Below are 20656 nucleotides of genomic sequence, written 5' to 3' on the forward strand. Positions count from 1 at the left end.
AATGAATTGTCCAATCTCTCCTGCTCTGATTTCTCCGATCTCTCTTGCTCCCTCCCTCCCTGCATGGTTTCTTCCCCCAAATAGCTGCCACCGACTAGCAAAGCACAAACATGCAAGGAATTAAGAAAGTGGGTAAACTCCGGATGTTCAGATATCTGAATCTGTGGAGTGTATAGCGAGGCATAGAATAATTCTTTACATTTGGACATTTTGTGAATTTTTGCATGGCTAGCAGGCAGAAAGCAGGGCCTGTGTATATGTTTAAACTGGCCATTTTTATTTTGAAGAAAAAACTGTTGCAAAATGCCTTCATCTTCATCTTGCCTGGCACCAGTTTTCTTCTGCTGAAAATCACTCACCTGTGACTTCAATTTTCCTGCACAGCATCCGCAGAGGCAAACTGAAGTGAGGTTGATAGAATTTTCTGCCAGAAACTGTTGTGGGACTCAGAAGCCTGGATCAGAAGCCTGTTCTGGATTGGGGCTCTGAACCTGCTTTTTTGGACCCACAGTACTGAACCAAAGGCCCTTGGTGAATACAAGGACGTGTGGGGACCCCAAACAGTGACTCCTCCAAAGACCTCAGTGATCAGGTAGTGATCTAAAGGTTGAGATGCTCCTTATGCTATCATAAGCTCCTTATGCTACAAGCCAAGGGCTTTGTAAATAAATACAAAAACTTTGAACTTATCCTAGTAGCATATGGCAGCCAGTTCCTGAAAAGCTCTGATAGCGACCACAAAAGCTTCCAGTAATAAATTGGCTCAACTGTCTTTTTGATTTCTGAACATTAATCTGCCAAGGTGGCCAGGAAGTCAAATTATGTACTGAACAGAATGCACCAAACCTCAACTATACATCGGCAAATTTTCATAAGGTTTTATCGCCACTTGCCTTACCTGGCTCAATGACTTATCTTTGTTGAATGACAGACTAACATAGTCCGCTGCAAGAAAAGCAGAAATATATTAGCTACAACTCAGTGCTTGCACTTCTAAAATATAGTTTACAAAAGGCATCAACGCAGTTTCATGTGAACATTTAAAAAGAACTCAGGGTGAAATTTTGAAATTATTTATGTGACATGCCTTAAAATATATAAGTGTGTATGAGCGGAGAGGCATGCTCTCTGCCTTGAGCTGGTTTATTGCAGGAAAGCATTGCGGGAGCACTCTTTGCCTCCACTTACACTATGGAATTTTGCAGGGTGCTATTTTGTCCCCCATGCTATTCAACAGCTACATGAAGACATTGGAAGCAGACATTAGGACAGTAGATGACACAGCTATATTTCTCCATAACGTTGGAGTATCCATGGCTTCAAGTTACAGATTCAACACATATAAATCACTTTTTCTTTACCAATCTAGCTGAATCCCTGGTTTTCTTACTTTCATATAATTCTTTGTTAGCTAGACACTGGAGGCTGTACCATATTTCAGCTTTAAGATAATCATCCTGTGGGTGGAAAAAGACAAGGAAATACTTAGCATGCCAAGTGAATTTGCACAGTATAGCTGTTAAGATTCTGAAAGCGTCTGCTGAGGCACTAGTCGTCCTTTCTAACTATCACACATTGCCTAAAAACCTCTGTGGAGCCAAGGAAGACAGTGGACAATACTGTCAAATGTCAGAAAACAGCACTAGCTTTCTAGTTTCTAGTGGCAATGCCAGTGATATTAGTAGTGGTGCTGGTGGCGGAACAACTCAAGCGAACTGATGGCCAAAAGTAGACAGAATTACAGAGATGTCAGAACAGTGGCGTAGCGTGGGTTGTCAGCACCCAGGTCAAGGCAAGTAATTTGCGCCCCCTAACCCGTGGATTTTAGCACTGATTTTAGCACTGCAAGTGCGAGCGCCCCCCCCCCCAGATGTTGCGCCCAGTGCGGCCGGCCCCCCTGCACCCCCCACACTACTCCACTGTGTCAGAAGCAGAGCAAGTTGTAGTTGAGATACCAACTTCCCCAAGATCTCATTCCAGCTCCCAATGATAGTCAGGAGAAAAGAAAGGGTTTAAGTGAAAATGCTCCTGCCAAATGAAACAAAATGCCTCCCCAAAACTACTACCCCACTGCCTCTTTCTGTTCTTCTCATGCAGCACAGAATTCTGATTTAACACATTGACAGCTGTTTATATAACCTTGTCAGGGAATTCACAGATCAAAGGATAGCTATATGGCCTCAATGGGACCCAATTCCTCTTGTCCTCTGAAATTATAGCACACAAGTAGAAACAGCAACTGGAACTCTACAATGCACTATCCTGTGTCTTGCTTTCAAAACTCACTGCTTTATCACAGTAATTTTATACTGCTTAATTGCAATAGCCTCTAAGCAATTTATAAAAGTTTTTGTGAGTTATAGCTCTATTCTCTGTATTAATGGGAATGGGCCAAGAGGGATCCCTTCCCCCAACCCTCATTCAGCTTGTTACTCCAGCAATCTCCAGGATGAGTCTGTGACTGGGTCAAGAGTAAAAGGAGTTCATCTACACACATCCCTCAGCACTTCAAAGTTCACAATTCCTCTGTGAACTGCGACTGTGATAAACCATTAGTAGTACTACTACTACTAGTAGTAGTAGTATACCACCCTATAACCTATAACTCAGGGCAGTTCACAACACAAAATTTCAATAAAATAACACAGAGTACATAATAAAAATGAAAACAAAGATGGCCCAATAATTCTCCTGTCCATAAACCATGCAGTTGGTCAGCATGGGGTGGGGTGGGGTGGAGAAATGAAATTCAGTGTCTTATGAGAAAATAAAAAGCAAGGCGTTGGCCATCAATCAACTGATTCCTGATGCTGTGGGAAGCTAGGGAGTGAAAAATAACATTCTGGTGCTTGTATAGCTGTGTGGCTAAGGGAGCTGGAGTGTAAGGTGCAACCTCCCATTTTGTGCCTTTGGCATGACAGTTGTGAGAGATGCCTTAATTCCATATTTCTGCTTGGCAGGCCTTAAGTCCTCCCTCTGTTTGCTACCTCAGCCTGGTTCCTGGTGAAGGAATAACTTGTCCCATTGTGGTCCTTCCCTCACGTTGTCAAAACATTCCTTCCTGAGGCGCTGTTTGCTCAGACCCCGACATTTGTGGATCCTCTGTCTAACGTCATCTCCCAAGGGGAGCCATAAAGCCACCCAAGGGTTCTGGTGAGCTAGCCAACCTTTCTTCCCTGTGAGTTTTCCTGTCAATTGTGTTGTCGCTAGAAAGCTATGTTTATTCGGCTCTGTGTGTGTGCCTGCAAGCTTCTGTCTTCTATGTGTCATCGAGGTGGGTGAGGGCATGGAAGCAACACAGCTGACTTGCCGGTGTCAGTTGCCTAGCATACAGAGATTGCATTGTGTCAGTGCTGGGTGTGTGTGTGTGTATCACAATATATTGCTATGTTTTCTCTCCTTTAGAGTGCTGCCATTTACATTTGAACTTGCAGCTGGAAATGCATAGGATTCTGACAACACATTTGATGTCAATACTAAGCCAATGTTAGCATTCTGCCCAGTGTACCAGGGTCTCTGGATTTCATTGTTAGGATCCGTATACTACATGATTTATGATCCTAGGGACACTTATTTCTAAATGGCTAACAAAATGAATGCCAGAAAGAGTTTCAGAAAACATTATTTGTGAGATGTTAAAAAACACACCACTGAGAACAACAAACACAACATTTAGCAATTTCTCACCATTTCAAAGCCACATAAGGTTGGTTTGCCGAACTGAAATAAAACACAATAAGACCAAATTGTATGGATCATCACTTTCTCTCCCACACTTTCCACAAGCAATTTCACAAGTGTATTACTTTATATATTCATTTACCACTTACACTCAATATTATTAACATGATCATTGGTTGTTTTGAGTGACATAAGAAGCCTGTCTCCACCAACAGCCTGGGGCAACCTAGCCAGGGCATGTACTTTTCCTGTGAGATAACAGGAAAGAAGCAATAGCTACAAACCGACAGCTAAAACACCTAAGGAAAATAAAGTACCATACCCATCACTAAAAATAATTCAACAATGGTGCCAGCAAAACTCTCTGGGGAGAGGGTTCCAAAGGGGCTACAACAGAAAAGGCCCTGACACAACCCCCTTCACTTCTAAAGGTAGCACTCCTGAAGCAGGGCCACAGAGATTGATCTTAATATAAGAGGTATCTATTAATTGCAGCAAAGCTACTGTTGGTGCAAAGAAAAAATAGGTACACAAAGGAGAAGTCCTGGATACCAAGATCCAAGTTTGGGGCAAGTACTCTTTATTGAGAGACCCCAGCAGATATTTAAAATCACAAAATATGCAGCAAAAGTGAAGCATGGGAATATGATAATATTTTTTATTATTTATACCCCGCCCATCTGGCTAGGTTGCTCCAGGCTGTTAAGACCTTTAAAATTTGCCCTTTCAAGTTCCTTCCAAAGTTTCCCACTTCCCCTAGCATAGAAAAAGACCACATGTTTGGTAAGGTTAAAATGGTTCACATACAAATTCTCTTCAAAGGTCTGGTTCATATGCTTTTCCACACATCAATCAGAAACATTGCACAGGCAGTAAAACTTGGTTTAGTTCCAAAGTGGTGAAAGTTTCTAAACTATTGATATAGGAACACAAGAATGGCTTGTGAATGCCATGCAGCTAAGCTGGAGCAACCAGCTTAGCCTCTTCATACACTTAGTTCATCAGGTGAACTGGGAAGAGAACAATTAGTACACAGATTAACAACGCAATCCTAGATGTGCCTACTCAGACGTAGTTCTCACCATGTTCAATGGGACTTACTTGCAGGAAAATGTGTATAGTAGGGATATAGTCTTAGGCTGAATGAGATTGTCTTCTGAGCAGACATGTATGGCATTGGAGATCTTCCAAACTTAGTTTTTCGCAGTATGCTTACCAGTGGTTTTTAAAACATTAGATGATTGGGGGAAGGGGACACAGGGATATTTAGAAGTGCACATACGTACCTGCAACAGCTTTCCAGTTTTAATGCGCAGATCATCACTGATAAATAATCCTAGTGAGGTGAGGAGTACAAGACGAGTATTTGTTACGGTGAGATCCACAAGTGCAAGTCCGTAACAATCTTGAGGAGAGAAAAGGCATTGTGAGTAACCTGAGTTGCATCTCTCAGACTTCCATCATTACTTGTTATAGACATGGCAAATTACACCCATATTGAGACACCCAGATCTGTTGGGCAATCCATGCACCTGATATGCATTTGAAGAAGGTCTAGATCTATGTGGTTTTTAGAGAGGGTGGAGTGATGAAATCTGCTCTTTCGAACCCTGCTCCTTTGCTGCATTTTTAAAAAAAAAAGATATAGCAAAGGCAAGTTCAGGGGCAGCAAGAACAGAGGCTGACTCTTCTGACCTTGCCCATCTGACTTTGTTGCCCCAGCCACTCTGGGTGGCTTCCAACACATATAAAAACATTAAACATTTAAAAAACCACCTTCCCTATACAGGGCTGCCTTCAGATGCCTTGGGGTTAGATAACTCCACACCCTCCAGTATTTCTCTGATGAAAATAGGGCTATCCTAAGAAAAAGTGGGGCATTCTGGGATCAAATCAGAAACTGGGACAGCTCCTGTAAATCTGGGACTGTCTCTGGAAAATAGGGACACTTGGAGGGTCTGCACTCCAGAGTAAAAAAAATGGCAACCCTGGGAACCACAGCTGAAAGCACTCAGTAGCCCAACATGCCAGATTCAAGGCTGGCGTCAGTCAAAAGCCCTAAACAGGCTGTAGAATCTGACCTGTCAATCCCACCCCAGGGAGAGAAGACCCTAAATGCTGAGGGATGAGGGTTCCCATAGCCAAGAAGCTGAAATTTGGGACCCAAGGAGGCAGAAATTCTTTCTTATCACTGTCCAAAGAAAAGGGATGAGGGAGGGCTCTTCAGATCCTAGGGTTTTGAACTGGACATCACACCACAACCTTCACTCTGAGACCTACAATTACTGTATTGGTCTGAATATAGGCCACACTCTCCCCCCCCCCCCCCCAAATCTGGCTCACATAAAAGCTGAGTGCAGTCTATAGTGACAATCCTATAAATAGAGAAGCTATGTTTTGAGAGATCTCATTTTAGGGGTGTAGTCTGTATTCGGACCAACCCTGTACATTCTATGAAAGTGCAACGTGTTCTAAGGCCTTGGGGTAAGACAGGCTACAAATAAAAAGCAAATGCATATGGGTCAATTAAACAACTGAAAATAAGAATTACCGTTTTCCAAGATGGCACAAATGGTAGCAGACAAGTTAAACCATACCGTATCCCCATCCATAAATCCACTGTCAGTCAATCCTAAAATTAGTCCTTCAAATACAAAAGAAAGCAATGCATTACCTGAAAAGTGAATCACAGTATAAAGCCAGGCTACCAGTATTTATGACACTGTTATAAAGCTTCATATTTCCCAGAAATTTCAGCAGTGTAGCTGGTTTGGTTCGCTTTTGATGAAGAGATGACTGGAGGTTTCTCTGTGATATTTGAGTTTATTTACAAATATATGCTGAGCCTGGGTAGAAGCACAACTTATCACCCCAACAGCAGGAAAATCAGGAAATAAGTGCCCCTGTATCCACAGATGTAGTTACAGACCTTAAAAACTCAGCTCAAACCTACTTGCACACACTGAAAGAAAGCATGTCTGCCTGCTTTACTAGTACCACATATCTAAGTTAATAAGCACAAGCAGGTGGTTCAGTATGGGGTGGGGTGGGGGACAGTTGCAAACATATCCCTGGTGTATTCCTGTGGTTATTGTAGAATACGCTGCAGTGTAGTGGTTGTGTCCTGTCCTCTCCTTCCCACCTGAGATTCTCATCAAAATGCTCTAGCAGTCATGCCATCACACACATATTTGACTAAAAACAAACAAACCAGTGACCAAATAATTCAAATTAATTGTTTCTTTTTTGGGGGAGGGGATACCATTTCAAAAAATGCATACCTACCATTTATTCCATCTATTTTGAATGCTCAGTATGCAAGTGTCATTGCTTGCCCAGCTAAAATAGTGCCAGCGATGCACAAGGTTTGAAAAACTTCAAATGATCTTTTTGTAAACAACAACAACAAAGTCTTTTCCATTGCTGTGAGAGGGAATTGTCCATGAAGGCTGCACCAGGCCCTCTGAGAATAACAGAATGTCCTCAGTCCTGTTGCTCCAAGGGGAACTTGCTCCTCTACTCTTTTCAAAGCACATGGCAGCAAGAAGGCCTTTCCCTGCTGCCTAGGGTTGCCATATTTCTAGAAGTAAAAGTTGCTGAGCTTTTTGGGAGAAACTCAAAGCTTTTGAGCACACATTATTTTAGAAAATAATGAAACTCAAAGTTGTTGAGCTCAAAATTCTGGACATTTAGCCGATTTTCCGAAATCCTCCCCTGGACACTATTTTCACCAGTTAAATTATGGACATATGGCAACCGTACTAGAGAATGGAACATTTTAGAAGGGAAAAAAGTAAATAGGAACAGAGGCAGTGCTGAACTCTCAGACTATCTCATAAAGGAATTTGCTGGAATGTGAATTCTAAAGTGGACTCATGATTTGATCCAGGTGGTGATCTATTCAGATTGAATCAGGCAAGTCCTCTTTAGAAGCAGGGTTTCCACCATCACCCCTACTGACCTGAAATAATAGACCTAGATTCGCACACAATGTTCCCCAAGGGGACACATATGCACCCGGTGCCAGCATTTCACAGGTTAACAGCTAGTTGCAGAACACTCATGTGTAGTAGAAGTGTAACAAATGCATTCAGAAGCAAAACCAACTGCATTTGATGAGACTTACTCCCAAGCAAGTATAGGAGCCAACTAGCCAACACAGTGGGACTTACTTCTGAGTAAACAAGTACACTTATTTTATTTAAACTTTTACATCCCACTGTACCCAGTTGGAAAACGAAGCTGGTGGATCAGCTAATTATGTAAAAATGCAAGACGCTTACCTATTTTTCTTGTTGTATAAATCAGACCAATTACTGCTACATCACTTGCACAAGGAGTTTTTGCTATTTTGATTTCGGCTACTTTAGACAATGTATCATTAACTTCCACGCTTTCACCAAGGGTCCAAAACCACTGAAGAAGAGGATCTGCAAAAGAGCACTAATGTTTAAGAAAGCAAAAATTCTTCCTGCTTTTTGCTTAAAAAGAAAATACAGTTGAGTGAAGGAAATATGTGATTATCTCTGAAATTTGTGGGAACATCCTTGGAGGTGAGTAAGGGATGTTATCGGTCTGGTCCAGGGTTGGGGTGGGGAATGGGAATGGGACTGCCATCACTGTGGTGGGAGGTAGGGGGAAATACAGAAGTGGGTGAAGGCATACAGAAGAGACGAGGTTGTCTAAGTCTGCTGGAAATTGAAGAGTACTAGGAGACCACTTCAAGTAACGAATACCTTCCTTAGACCTGTTCTTAGTAAAACACACACACACACACACACACACACACGGGATACTCTCTTTTTTTCATGATGGTGGCCATTGGAAATCCTACCAGAATGATATTTTGTTTCAACTGACAAGACAGAATTACTGTTTTGGGGGGACGGGCAGGTGTGGAGGGCTCCCTGGTCTTGAATGGGGTAACTGTGCCCTTGAAGGACCAGGGGGACAGCCTGGGAGTCATTTTGGACTCACAGATGTCCATGGAGGTGCAGGTTAATTCTGTGTCCAGGGCAGCATTCTACCAGCTCCATCTGGTACCTAGGCTGAGACCCTATCTGCCCATGGACTCATTTGCCAGAGTGATGCATGCTCTGGTTATCTCCCGCTTGGACTACTGCAATGCGCTCTACATGGAGCTACCTTTGAAGGTGACCCAGAAACTACAACTAATCCAGAATGTTGCAGCTAGACTGGCAACTTGGAGTGGCCGCTGAGACCATATAACGCCGGTCCTGAAAGACCTGCATTGGCTCCCAGTATGTTTCCAAGCACAATTCAAAGTGTTGGTGCTGACCTTTAAAGCCCTAAACGGCCTCGGCCCAGTATACCTCAAGGAGTGTCTCTACCCCCATCATTCAGCCCAGACACTGAGGTCCAGCTCTGAGGGCCTTCTGGTGGTTCCCTCACTGCAAGAAGCAAAGTTACATGGAACCAGGCAGAGGGCCTTCTCAGTAGTGGCGCCCGCCCTGTGGAACACCCTCCCATCAGATGCCAAAGAGATAAACAACTACCTGACATTTAGAAAACATCTGAAGGCAGCCCTGTTCAGGGAAGTTTTTTATGTGTGACACATTATGTTTTATTGTATTTTTAATATTCTGTTGGGAGCCACCCAGAGTGGCTGGGGAAATCCAGACAGATGGGTGGGGGTATAAATAATATATTATTATTATTATTATTGTGATGATGATGTATTGCAGTTTTATCATTCAATTCTTTTGTATTCATATGTATCAATGTTGTTTACTGCTATGGAGACTTTGGGCCAAAAAAGCGGAATATAAATATAACTTTCCATATCATATGAATAAATTCAGAAAACTTTATACTTCGTGTCCGTGCTAATTTCCAATAGACCAGAATTACTTACAAAACCGCAAACACTCCCTATGAGCTATGACGTACCTCGTACGATATCCAACAAGGTTCCCGTAGTAGTGAACATATTTAAACCATGATGCATATTAAATTTTACAAACCATTCCTCAATTGGATTAACATCTGTTTCAGCGGCATGTACAAGAAAGACAGAGACAGATTAGTCATATAAGTACACAAGTATTATGGTTGATATCCAACGCCAAGCAAACAGGCCTTTGCTCACACAACATGGTTTCCCTTTCTCCTCCCTCTTGCAATCCCCACCACCAAACCCTCTGGAGCAAATTTCAGGGGTCCACAGGGGGCAAAGACTTGTTGCACAAGTGGAAACCCATTCCACTTGCAGATAGACACAAGTGGATATTGCTGTATGCTTACGTCAATATTACTCGGCTACGAGCGATCGCCAAAGTTGATGATGCCCACATGCTCTTCTCAAATGTTGCCTACGATGGTGCACTGCTCTTCAACTGAATTCTTAGTAATGAACATTCCTGCATATTTTTTCTGGCCAATTTATTTTTCTCTTTTTTTTCTATTCAGACTTATAACACACCCTTCACCAAATAGAGTGAGTTACAAAAATAAGTGCAATATACATTATCCCGAAACTGGCTTTCTCTCCACTGAAGTTGGTATACTACTTATGCACCATTTGAGATTGTGCCAAATGGTCACTACCAAGTTGTCAAATTTCCCCCCTGCTAGCAGGATTTTGTGCAAAATTTTTCCTTTGAAATGAAATGTCCTCACCACCTTACGTGAGTACAAAAACAGCAGCAACAACACAAGGAAGCATCAATAGCCAGTGAGGATAAATAAGTGGAAATTATAAATCTCTCACCTGTATTATATGTTAACTCTTCTCGGTTGATTTCAATACTCCACGAATCCACACCTTCTCCCTTTTGTTTAAAGAAAGGATGGTAACCCAAGATTTTTAGTCTTAAATACTTGAAGAGTCACATACATTTAGGTGCGGACTGATTTTCCAGTTATGAATTTTCGTAGCTGATAGTCTCATAGCTTACGGCGGTGGCAGAGGGACTAGTGGTGAGAAAGGGCTCATCTCTCTGCCACTGCCCGCCTCACTTGAGTATAAGCTGAGGGAGGCTTTTTCAGCATAAAAAATGTGCTGAAAAAGTTGGCTTATATTTGAGAATACATAGTATGTTTTCAAGAAAAAAAATGAACAAATTCCTATGCCCCACAAATAACCCAGAGATGCATTTTAAATAAAAGGGCACATTCTACTCATGTAAAAAGATGCTGATTCCTCGACCGTCTGCGGGCCAGATTTAGAACGTAATTGGGCCAGATCTGGCCCCTGGCCTTAGTTTGCCTACCCATCTTCTAAAGAAATGCTTGGACTAACTGATATTATAGTTTGAAATCTTGTTTGTTTCTGTTATATTTTGCTCCCAAAAGACCCATTTATCCTAAATAAAATCCAATATGGCAGACATGTCTATACAAAACATTGAGATCCAAACATGAAATTTTGCAGGTAGCCCTTATAAATAACGTTTAAAACCTTAGAAATAACATTTAAAACCATGAGTGCAGATGCACCTCAGGAACCTGCCTTAAACCAAGTCAGATTGCTTGTCCATCCAGCTGAGGCCGGCCCAACTTTTATACCAAGTGGGCCGCAAGAGTACTCTGACCATGTAATCTGTGGGCCACACACTGCCTTGATGCAGTTAGCGCTTTCCCAGCTTCGGGAAGGAGGTAATAGGGTTCTAGGACCTTGCCAGAGCCTTGGCGCCTCCTTTCCCAAACCAAGCACCTCACTTAGCTGGCTTTGGGAAGGCAATGCAAGGGCTGAGGGGGTGTCAAATGTTGCTGAGGGCCAATAAAAAAGGTCTTGAGGACTGCATGTGGTCCTTGGGCTACACATTGGACCACTGTAAGTTTCCAGCCGAATGTTATGGCATTGTTTAATAAGTATCCGGTGACAGTGGCTGTCCTGAGTTCAGGCAGAGGTTACCTGAACCCTGATCCTGCTACCTGATCCCTTTTAACCGGAAATAGCCAGGGAGTGAACCTGGCACCTTTTGCATGTAAATGATGTGCTATGAGCCCTTCCGCAATGCTTTACCAGAGTCATTTTGAAGTAGAAGACTTTGGAGTAGGTACTGTTGAAGATCTGGATGCTGGGAGCAAGACCAGCTGAAGTAAAAAGAACTAGATTCTTCCGTCTGTTCTCCAGGGTGTCGGGCTTATTGATATTATACAGATGACAGCGGACAATCTTTAACAAGGGGGAAAAAAAACCAGGATTAACATACGAAGCACATATCCACAACACCTGGAATTATTAAAACTTTAAATGGCAACCTAACAAACTGGACTGTTGATTTCAAAAGCGGAAGCTGCAATAAATAAGGCTTTAAGGAGCCAGAAAGGAAAGGAAGGTAGAAATCCTCATTTTGTGGGACAACTTGCCCTCCCCCTCTCTCAGGTGATTTTGACTGCTTTGGGCTGGCATGGGCAAGTGCCACAGAGAATTAGGCAGTTTAGGGTTAAAGTAGAGAAAATGATCATTATCTAACAAATTAATATACCTGAATATCAGAGGGCAGTTTACAATATAAAAAGCACAAAATATGTAACGTAATAGCAAAAAATCCCACAATAGATCCCCCCCGACACATTAAAAAGGCAATAGATGGTTTAATTAGCCAAAACGCCTCAAATGTTTAAGTTTGACCTTCTGTTGCACCCCAAGGCTCCTTCCTGCCATCCTTCCTTTTCCTTTCTAAATGGGCAATTAAGGCTGCCCTTTGTTTCATCCCTGACAATATCCTGAGGCAGTGTTGGCAAGGCTTTCTTCATCAGACCAGGCCTCCTTCCACCTGCCTTGCCCCACCCTCCTGCCCTGGGACTCCTCATAAGGGAGCTGCGCCTGGAGGAAGACCTGTGAGGGGAGAGACTTCACCAGGCAAGGCCTTCTTCTACCTGCCCTGCCCTACCCTCCAGCCCTGGGACTCCTCATAAGGGAGCTGTGCCTGGAGGAAGACCTGTGAGGGGAGAGACTACTTCAGGCAAGGCCTAAAATGTCTACGTTTATCTTCTGTTGCACCCCAAGGCCCCTTCCTGCTATTCTTCCTCTTCCTTTCCCTGACAATATCCTGAGGCAATGTTGGCAAGGCTTTCTTCATCAGACCAGGCCTCCTTCCACCTGCCTTGCCCCCCCCCCCCCTGCCCTGGGACTCCTCATAAGGAAGCAATGCCTGAAGGAAGACCTGTGAGGGGAGAGACTTCACCAGGCCAGGCCTAAAATGTTTAAGTTTATCTTCTGTTGCACCCCAAGGCCCCTTCCTGCCATCCTTCCTTTTCCTTTCTAAATGGGCAATCAAGGCTGCCCTTTGTTTCATCCCTGACAATATCCTGAGGCAATGTTGGCAAGGCTTTCTTCATCAGACCAGGCCTCCTTCCACCTGCCTTGCCCCACCCTCCTGCCCTGGGACTCCTCATAAGGGAGCTGCGCCTGGAGGAAGACCTGTGAGGGGAGAGACTTCACCAGGCAAGGCCTTCTTCTACCTGCCCTGCCCTACCCTCCAGCCCTGGGACTCCTCATAAGGGAGCTGTGCCTGGAGGAAGACCTGTGAGGGGAGAGACTACTTCAGGCAAGGCCTAAAATGTCTACGTTTATCTTCTGTTGCACCCCAAGGCCCCTTCCTGCTATTCTTCCTCTTCCTTTCCCTGACAATATCCTGAGGCAATGTTGGCAAGGCTTTCTTCATCAGACCAGGCCTCCTTCCACCTGCCTTGCCCCCCCCCCTGCCCTGGGACTCCTCATAAGGAAGCAATGCCTGAAGGAAGACCTGTGAGGGGAGAGACTTCACCAGGCCAGGCCTAAAATGTTTAAGTTTATCTTCTGTTGCACCCCAAGGCCCCTTCCTGCCATCCTTCCTTTTCCTTTCTAAATGGGCAATCAAGGCTGCCCTTTGTTTCATCCCTGACAATATCCTGAGGCAATGTTGGCAAGGCTTTCTTCATCAGACCAGGCCTCCTTCCACCTGCCTTGCCCCACCCTCCTGCCCTGGGACTCCTCATAAGGAAGCAATGCCTGAAGGAAGACCTGTGAGGGGAGAGACTTCACCAGGCCAGGCCTTCTGGCTTTTTATTTTAAGTTTTACAGTGGTACCTCGGGTTAAGAACTTAATTTGTTCCGGAGGTCTGTTCTTAACCTGAAACTGTTCTTAACCTAAGGTATCACTTTAGCTAATGGGGCCTCCTGCTGCTGCCGCTGCGCAATTTCTATTCTCATCCTGAGGTAAAGTTCTTAACCCATGATACTATTTCTGGGTTAGCGGAGTCTGTAACCTGAAGCGTATGTAATCTCAAAAGAGAAAAAATGTCCCCTCACAATCTGGTTGGTTTTGAAGGATTTACACAGGGCAAAAACTGGCAGGGATGATTTCCCTTCATGCCTGTTGCTCCATCCTATTTGCTTGCCAACCATGAGGAGGCTGTTCAGGAAGCGGGTGGGAGCAGCAGCAATGGCTGTACTAATATGTCTAATTTTATGTTTTTCCATGCCCCTCCATAGCAGCCAGGATGTGTTATGCCACACTCCCCATGGTAGCCATTTTATGACTGGCACTCAAAGCACTTCCTTCAAATTCAAAATGTGTCCACTGCCCCCCCCCCCAAAGGTTGGCAACCCCTGATGTAGCTCCATGAAGTTCATGCTGTCCATATGGCAGGAGGGAAGAAAGGGAGAATCCTGATTCCAGACTCATTAGCCCTACAGCATGTAAAAGAAATAACCTGCCTATATTCATAGCTGCAGCAAGTTCAGAAGCTAGAACACCCTTTTATTGTTATTTAAATAAACAAACTGCAAGACTATGTTTTGTTTTGATGCCAATACATAAATAAAAGTTCTTTAAATCGCATATGGTGTTGTTAGATCCAAGGGGAGTCTGAATAACCAATAATATTTCACTCCATTTAGCTAAGCTTCTGAGTCTAACCGCTTCCAATTAATTTAGTGGTGAGAGTTAACAATCCATTTAAACATACCACATTTTTCTGTGTACAAGATGAGCTTTTCTGACCCAAAAATGAGGTTCAGAATTTAGGCTTGTCTTATGCACAGGTAATGCTGAGAAGGGACAGGCGAAAGGTTTTTTGGCGCAAGCCTAAGATTGTAAGCGGCGATTGGCCGCTTGATTGTTGGAGGGGGGTGCTGAAAATCGCTACCCGCCTGAACGCAGCACACAACCGCTCGTGTCGCTTACAATTGCTGCTTACGATTTCGGGCTCACACTTCGTTCCGACAGGTGAGCCATTTTTGGCATCTCCTCCCCCCCAACAATCAAGCGGCCAATCGCCACTTAAAAACTCGGGCTTGTGCTTTGTTGTGGCAGGTGAGCGATTTTCGGCATTGGCTGCTTGATTGTTTGGGGAGGGGGTCCCAAAAATCGCTCACCCGCTGGAACACAGCACACAACCGCTTGCATCACAGCTGCCTGATCACTGCCATTAGTCCTCCTGATTCCTGCTGCGGAAGCTAATAGACAGCTGCTCTTGTTGCAGCAAGCGGGAGCATGATTGGTGGCCGCTGGCGGAAATCAGGGAGCTGATAGGTGGTTTCCGTTTGCGTCACTCGGTTGGGGGGGGGGGGAATAGCTAAAAGAATTGATTAGCTAATTCTGCTGAGCCAAAGAATGGTATATCGGTAAGTTATTCCTCACTGCCATAATACAAATGCATTATTTGCTGAGCTACTCCCCATTCAGTTGCAACTGGAAATACATTGCTGGAAACTTACCAAACTTTTATCTGAAAGAAACAATTTAATTGCCTTAGATGACATATTCCGCTCATCTCCTGTGTAGCAAGAAAAACTCGAATTGGCCACCACTGAGTGAGAGAAAATATATATATTGAACACTAATATATTCAAAGATGATATTACAGAACTAGAATATCCTGAAACTCAAATAAAAAATGAAATTGGGGACTGAAATAGATCTCATTGGCTTTTGTGAGTTATAAATAAAAAAATACAGTAGTAATAATCACATCAACAACATTTGATATTATTAGCAGTCTCAGGAAGGAAGTTTTACTGGGAGACATGGGAATTAGGGTGGGCAATAAGAAAATAAATAATACATTTAGGATAATCTTTAAACCAAGGCTAGACTGCATGGGTTTGGACAACCAAATTAACCTTTGTGCTTCAGTCAGTATCTTCCCAAGCTCTCTCACTGTGGCTCACTTGACTCCTAGACAACACACATTCAACATCATTAGCAAATATCTCTTGCTCTTTAATATGGTGGGGTTTTTTAAAGAAGCTTCTTGAACCTGCTACAGTAATCTATCTATCTATCTATCTATCTATCTATCTATCTATATACAATATTGGATTCAGTTCCCCAAACTGTGTGCACACATTTCCCTTTTAAAGGTGGGCCCTATAGGGGCACTTCCGGGTTGGTGCCTCCGGTAATGGCTGAATTCCTCTGATCGGAAGGAATTTGCCCCGTGGGAATTTGGGTCTGGCCGTCACGGCGAAGGCGGAGACCCGCAAAAAATCACAGGCGGGAGAAGCCTGTGAGCGTGGGATTCGGCGGGCACCTTTTGCGCCTCCCCTACTCGCGGGGAAACCCGGTTTTGGGGGTCTGGAGCGACGTAGGGTGAGCGGCGCGGTGCTTCGAATCGTCTGCTTCTTCCACGGAGCGAAGCCGCATAGCTGTTGCTGGAGAGCACTGACTTTTTCCTGTCGACAATTTGACTTCAAAGTAACTACCCGTGAGTAGAGCTGAATTGGGAAAATTAGATTTTTAAACGTTTAATTGGCCATCGAAACGGGGGAGGTTCAACACAGGAAGTCCGCCTTCCCCTTTTGTAAATAGATTGAAGCAATGAGGCTGCAAGCTGAAGTCTTGGAAAGCCTTTTGTAAAAGACTAAATTTCCATCGGCAAAGAACATAACCCCCCCCCCCCCCCGGAGGCAGGAGAAGAGGGGGGAAAGTTGTGGATTGAGTATTCCTGCAGGAGAGAGTGAAGAGACTTAAAATACTGCCACTCCAACCCTGGAAAAGGACTGCTAGCAGGACTGACGTCTTTTGGAATGCTTACTGACAGCGTTTAGAACATTCATTGACAACTAACTAAATAAGAGAAATACATTGTTTCTACTGTCTCCGGATGCTTTTAAAAAGGAGTAAAAGTAACTGAAAATTGAAACTAACTTTGGATCGTTTGAACTGTGTTTAAAAGAGGACATTATTGACTAATATAAATAGAAACTGTTTCCCCCTAGTGGAAGCCTTAGAAACTTTGAAACTGGTTGCTTTACAGAGCTGGGCTAGGGGAATTTCCAGCTGCAAGATAAAAGACTGTGAGACGTTGGGATTGACCTTGAATCTTTTAGATGTTATGGTAAATGGAAAGGGAAAAACAGACCAGTCAACTGTGGAAAAAAGCTTCTGTACCAGTACATTCAAAACCAAGAGGAATGTCGACAGAAGAGGCCTTAGTGGTTGCATTAAATAAGATAAATGATTTACTGGAACAGCTTCACAAGAAAACAGATGTGATAACTGTAAAAGTGGATGCTACAACTATTAAAATCGACTTAATTACAAAAAGTATAAATAACTTGGGACAAAAGGTGAATACCAATACAGAAATCATCCAGAAATTGATACAGGAGTCTACTTTGATACGGCAAACTGTGGAAGAAGCTAGGGAGAAAGTAACACAACTGGAGGGAAGGAGAGTCCCAGCCCTACAGAGGCAATTTGATGAACATGGGTTGACGCTTGCTGTGATTGAACTTAGAGAAAAACAGATAAATTTGAGGATTAGAGCCTTACCTGAATTGGAGAAGGAAAGCTTGATAGACTTTCCTACACAGGAATTTGCTGACTTATGGGACTTGGACTTGGGTCGGGAAGAGTTTGGAATTGTGAGGGCCTTTGGACTTGGAGGAGGAGGGAAGGGAGAGAGGAATGGAATAAGAGATTGTTTGATCACCCTTCGAGCTAGAGAAGAGAGAGATAGAATCTTGGGTTGGCACTACCAGAAGAACCTAGAAGAGCCAAGAGCACTGGATAGAAGATCATCAGATAGAGGACCAGAGCAAAGAGCATCGGACAGTAGACTTTACCCACCCGGGAAGAATGGCAGATGAAGTTGATAGATTATATGGAACTGGCGGAAATGACTGGCAGAATCCGAGACCAGGGAGAAGACTTGGTAGAAGAAAACTGGAAAAAGTTTAAAGACTATTTACAGAAATGCTGTAAAGTTAAAGAATGTTAGAAAAATGTTGGAATGAAGTTATATGGCTTTAGTAGAAAGGTTATAAGGAATTAAGTATAGATAGATTAATAGAATATTAAAGGGGGGGGAAATAAGGATAGAATGTGTTAAGATAATTATAGGATAGAAAATAGAGGAAGATGGAAAGGAATTGCTGAAACAATTAACAGAAGTGGAATACAAAAAGGGAGGTGTGAGGAGGTCGTTGAAATAAGTGAATGAAAGAAAAGATATTGAAATTGTTTGAGGTGTTTTAAATTGTTTTTGTTTGGTTTTGTGGGGCTAATGTGTTAGTGTTGTGTGATGTTTTTGTATTGTATTGTATTCTTTTTTTAACTTGTTTTCTGCTGTGTTTTTTTCCCCTTTTTTGTGTAGTGTTTGAATTGCTGGAAAAGTAATAAATATTATTTTTTTAAAAAAATTAAAATAAAGGTGGGCCCTATAGTGATACATCACTCGGACAAAATAAAGTTCTGATCTTTATGGAGTCCTTTGCAAATCACAGCACATGCAAATGCATGGCTGCAAGGTTCAGTGCAGTAGTAACTAACCAATCCGTATGCAAGAATAGGAAGGTGAAATAAAGTAAAACACAACTTACCATTTACATTGTAGCTAAGTCCTGATGAAAGTTGTAGAACAGCTGCAAGCACAAGATAAAGCTGCAACAGCGCCATCTGTAATTGTAAAAATAATATAAATGTGCATTTAATTCAAAGCTATATATAAAGCTGGTCCCCCAATAGTCACATGATATGTACAGTGACCAAGGAAGACAACAAGGATGCAGATAAGAGCAACATGCTTGGTCATCAAAGAGTCCCCTCAGGTGTTATGGAAACTGCAAGCTGAAACCTGCTTCCTGTTCCAAACCCTGGGTTCACCTATGGCAGAAAGAAGATTTAGTTCCCACCCCAGATGCAGACTATAAGCAACTGGTATGTGCGGGATCAAATTATTTCTTATGAACAGGAAGCAATAATAATCATAGATACCCCCATTACTCCTGTTTTTTCAACAGAGACATATGGTAGAACAACAGAAAGCTAAATGTGGGTATTCACATTAAGAAAAAAACTCATTTGAAAACCTCAAGCATAATGATAAAACCAAAGTAATATGAAAGATCTATTTAATACTCCCAATATATGCAAAAGAGTAATATTATAATATAATATAATATAATATAATATAATATAATATAATATAAATGTAAATAATTATATCATTATTATCATTAAACAGAAAGTGTGAATACTTTCTTCAGCAGATTAATGAATTGCTACATTGCCTATTATTGGCATGCGGGTGCCATACTTGGCATTATCTTGTGCCCAAATTAAACATGTATTTCTTTCTTTAAACCACTTCTATACCACTTCACATTTTAAAAGTAATCTCTAAGTAGTTTTCCTGTCTTAAATAGAGCATTACTAAAAACCCACGTAAAACATTACAAATGAGAATCTGAGACAGTGGTACCTCGGGTTAAGTACTTAATTCGTTCCGAAGGTCTGTTCTTAACCTGAAACTGTTCTTAACCTGAAGCACCACTTTAGCTAATGGGGCCTCCTGCTGCCGTTGCGCCGCTGAAGCAAAGTTATTAACCTGAAGCACTATTTCTGGGTTAGCAAAGTCTGTAACCTGAAGCGTATGTAACCTGAGGTACCACTGTACATGCAAATAATACTCCCCAATGGAATGCAGCAAAAGAAAAATCCAGCAAAAGAAAATCATTGGGCCAATTGTAACTGCATGCTGTCTTGTAGAAGGCAGTCTCCTGAAGATGATAATGTATGATTTGGGGTGACCCAAAGCTTATGGTGGGGTTCATATCACCAGCACAAACTCTGGAGAGGTCACCCATTTCCAATTTGATTTGATTTGATTACAAGGCCAGTAAATGACAAATTTAAAGATGCCCAATCCCTCTGTTTTTCTCAAAAAAAATCCACAGAAAGCTCTCCATGCAAACGGAACAAAAAATATGGGGCTTTACAATCCCTGCTATTCCACCCCCGCCCTTGTTTAATAATGGCTGCTCTAACTCTAAAAGGGAAATAATTTTAACTGTCCTTCCTTCAAGGAAGGTTCTCACATGCCTTCTTTGCCGAGGCTGTGTCAGTTTTGCTGAGCCATCTTTGCCACTTCCAAGAGAGCCAGCCAACTGTTTGCTTTTATCTTGGGTTCCACAGGCTGACAGTTGGAAGAGTTCAAGTTCCGTCACAGTGACTCCTAATAGCAGCAGGACTCATAAACTGATCCAGCTTCAGAAATGCTTGTGGGGATAGATTTTCAGAATTTAAAATTATGTGGCAGGAACAGGCTACGTGGAAATCTTCCCGTAGTCCTCACATAAAAATGAGGGTCAGTGGCTCCGATACAAAAACTACACAGGAGACCTGTCCTCCATGTTAATTTCCTCAGTTCATCTGTTGCTAGAACCACATAGGATGCCACTATATGAAGTGGGAGTCTTTCAAATTAAAAACAAAAAACCCCCACAGTTGCGAGACTAAAGTGAACACCATGAGGGTATCTTCAACCACCCAGTTAGAGCTCCATCTAGGGCAGAAGGGAAGCTGATAAAAGATGGAAGCAAAGGGAAGAAAAAACTCAGGTCTCTGAATAACTTGTCTTAGCTGAACATTAGATACTTTTTTTAAATAATATTTTATTAAGATTTTCACATAAGAAAAAAGAAAAACACAAAAATAATAAAAAAACAAAAAAACCACAATTAAAAACAATTCAATTTTCATGATATATCTTGCCTTTGCATACTTCCCAGATGGTG

General features: G+C 42.6%; 1 protein-coding gene across 10 annotated transcripts in view; it reads right to left on the bottom strand.

The window, feature by feature from the left end:
* The window catches only part of LOC310674812 (cation channel sperm-associated auxiliary subunit beta-like), a 41825-nt gene extending 21372 nt beyond the window's left edge, over nucleotides 1-20453 (bottom strand). The window contains exons 1-12 of one of the 10 annotated variants that reach the window (XM_083434553.1): nucleotides 19962-20453; nucleotides 18461-18536; nucleotides 15353-15444; nucleotides 11669-11821; nucleotides 10412-10472; nucleotides 9592-9687; nucleotides 7965-8111; nucleotides 6233-6325; nucleotides 4968-5086; nucleotides 3688-3720; nucleotides 1391-1457; nucleotides 899-945 (exon numbers count right to left, since the gene is read on the bottom strand). In XM_083434553.1, the coding sequence (XP_083290679.1) occupies nucleotides 899-945; nucleotides 1391-1457; nucleotides 3688-3720; nucleotides 4968-5086; nucleotides 6233-6325; nucleotides 7965-8111; nucleotides 9592-9687; nucleotides 10412-10472; nucleotides 11669-11821; nucleotides 15353-15444; nucleotides 18461-18536 (984 nt within the window). In that variant the 5' untranslated portion in view covers nucleotides 19962-20453. Of the gene's footprint in view, nucleotides 1-898; nucleotides 946-1390; nucleotides 1458-3687; nucleotides 3721-4967; nucleotides 5087-6232; nucleotides 6326-6634; nucleotides 6660-6746; nucleotides 6945-7964; nucleotides 8112-9591; nucleotides 9688-10411; nucleotides 10473-11668; nucleotides 11879-12487; nucleotides 12614-13872; nucleotides 14383-15010; nucleotides 15118-15352; nucleotides 15445-18460; nucleotides 18537-19957 lie in introns of those variants that run through there. The other 9 variants (XM_083434554.1, XM_083434557.1, XM_083434558.1 and 6 more) reach the window with 9 other exon arrangements.
* Between the last annotated feature and the right edge of the window lie 203 nt (nucleotides 20454-20656).

The sequence above is a fragment of the Podarcis tiliguerta genome (genome assembly GCF_965153285.1).
Source record: "Podarcis tiliguerta genome assembly, chromosome: 1".
Lineage (NCBI taxonomy): Eukaryota > Metazoa > Chordata > Lepidosauria > Squamata > Lacertidae > Podarcis > Podarcis tiliguerta.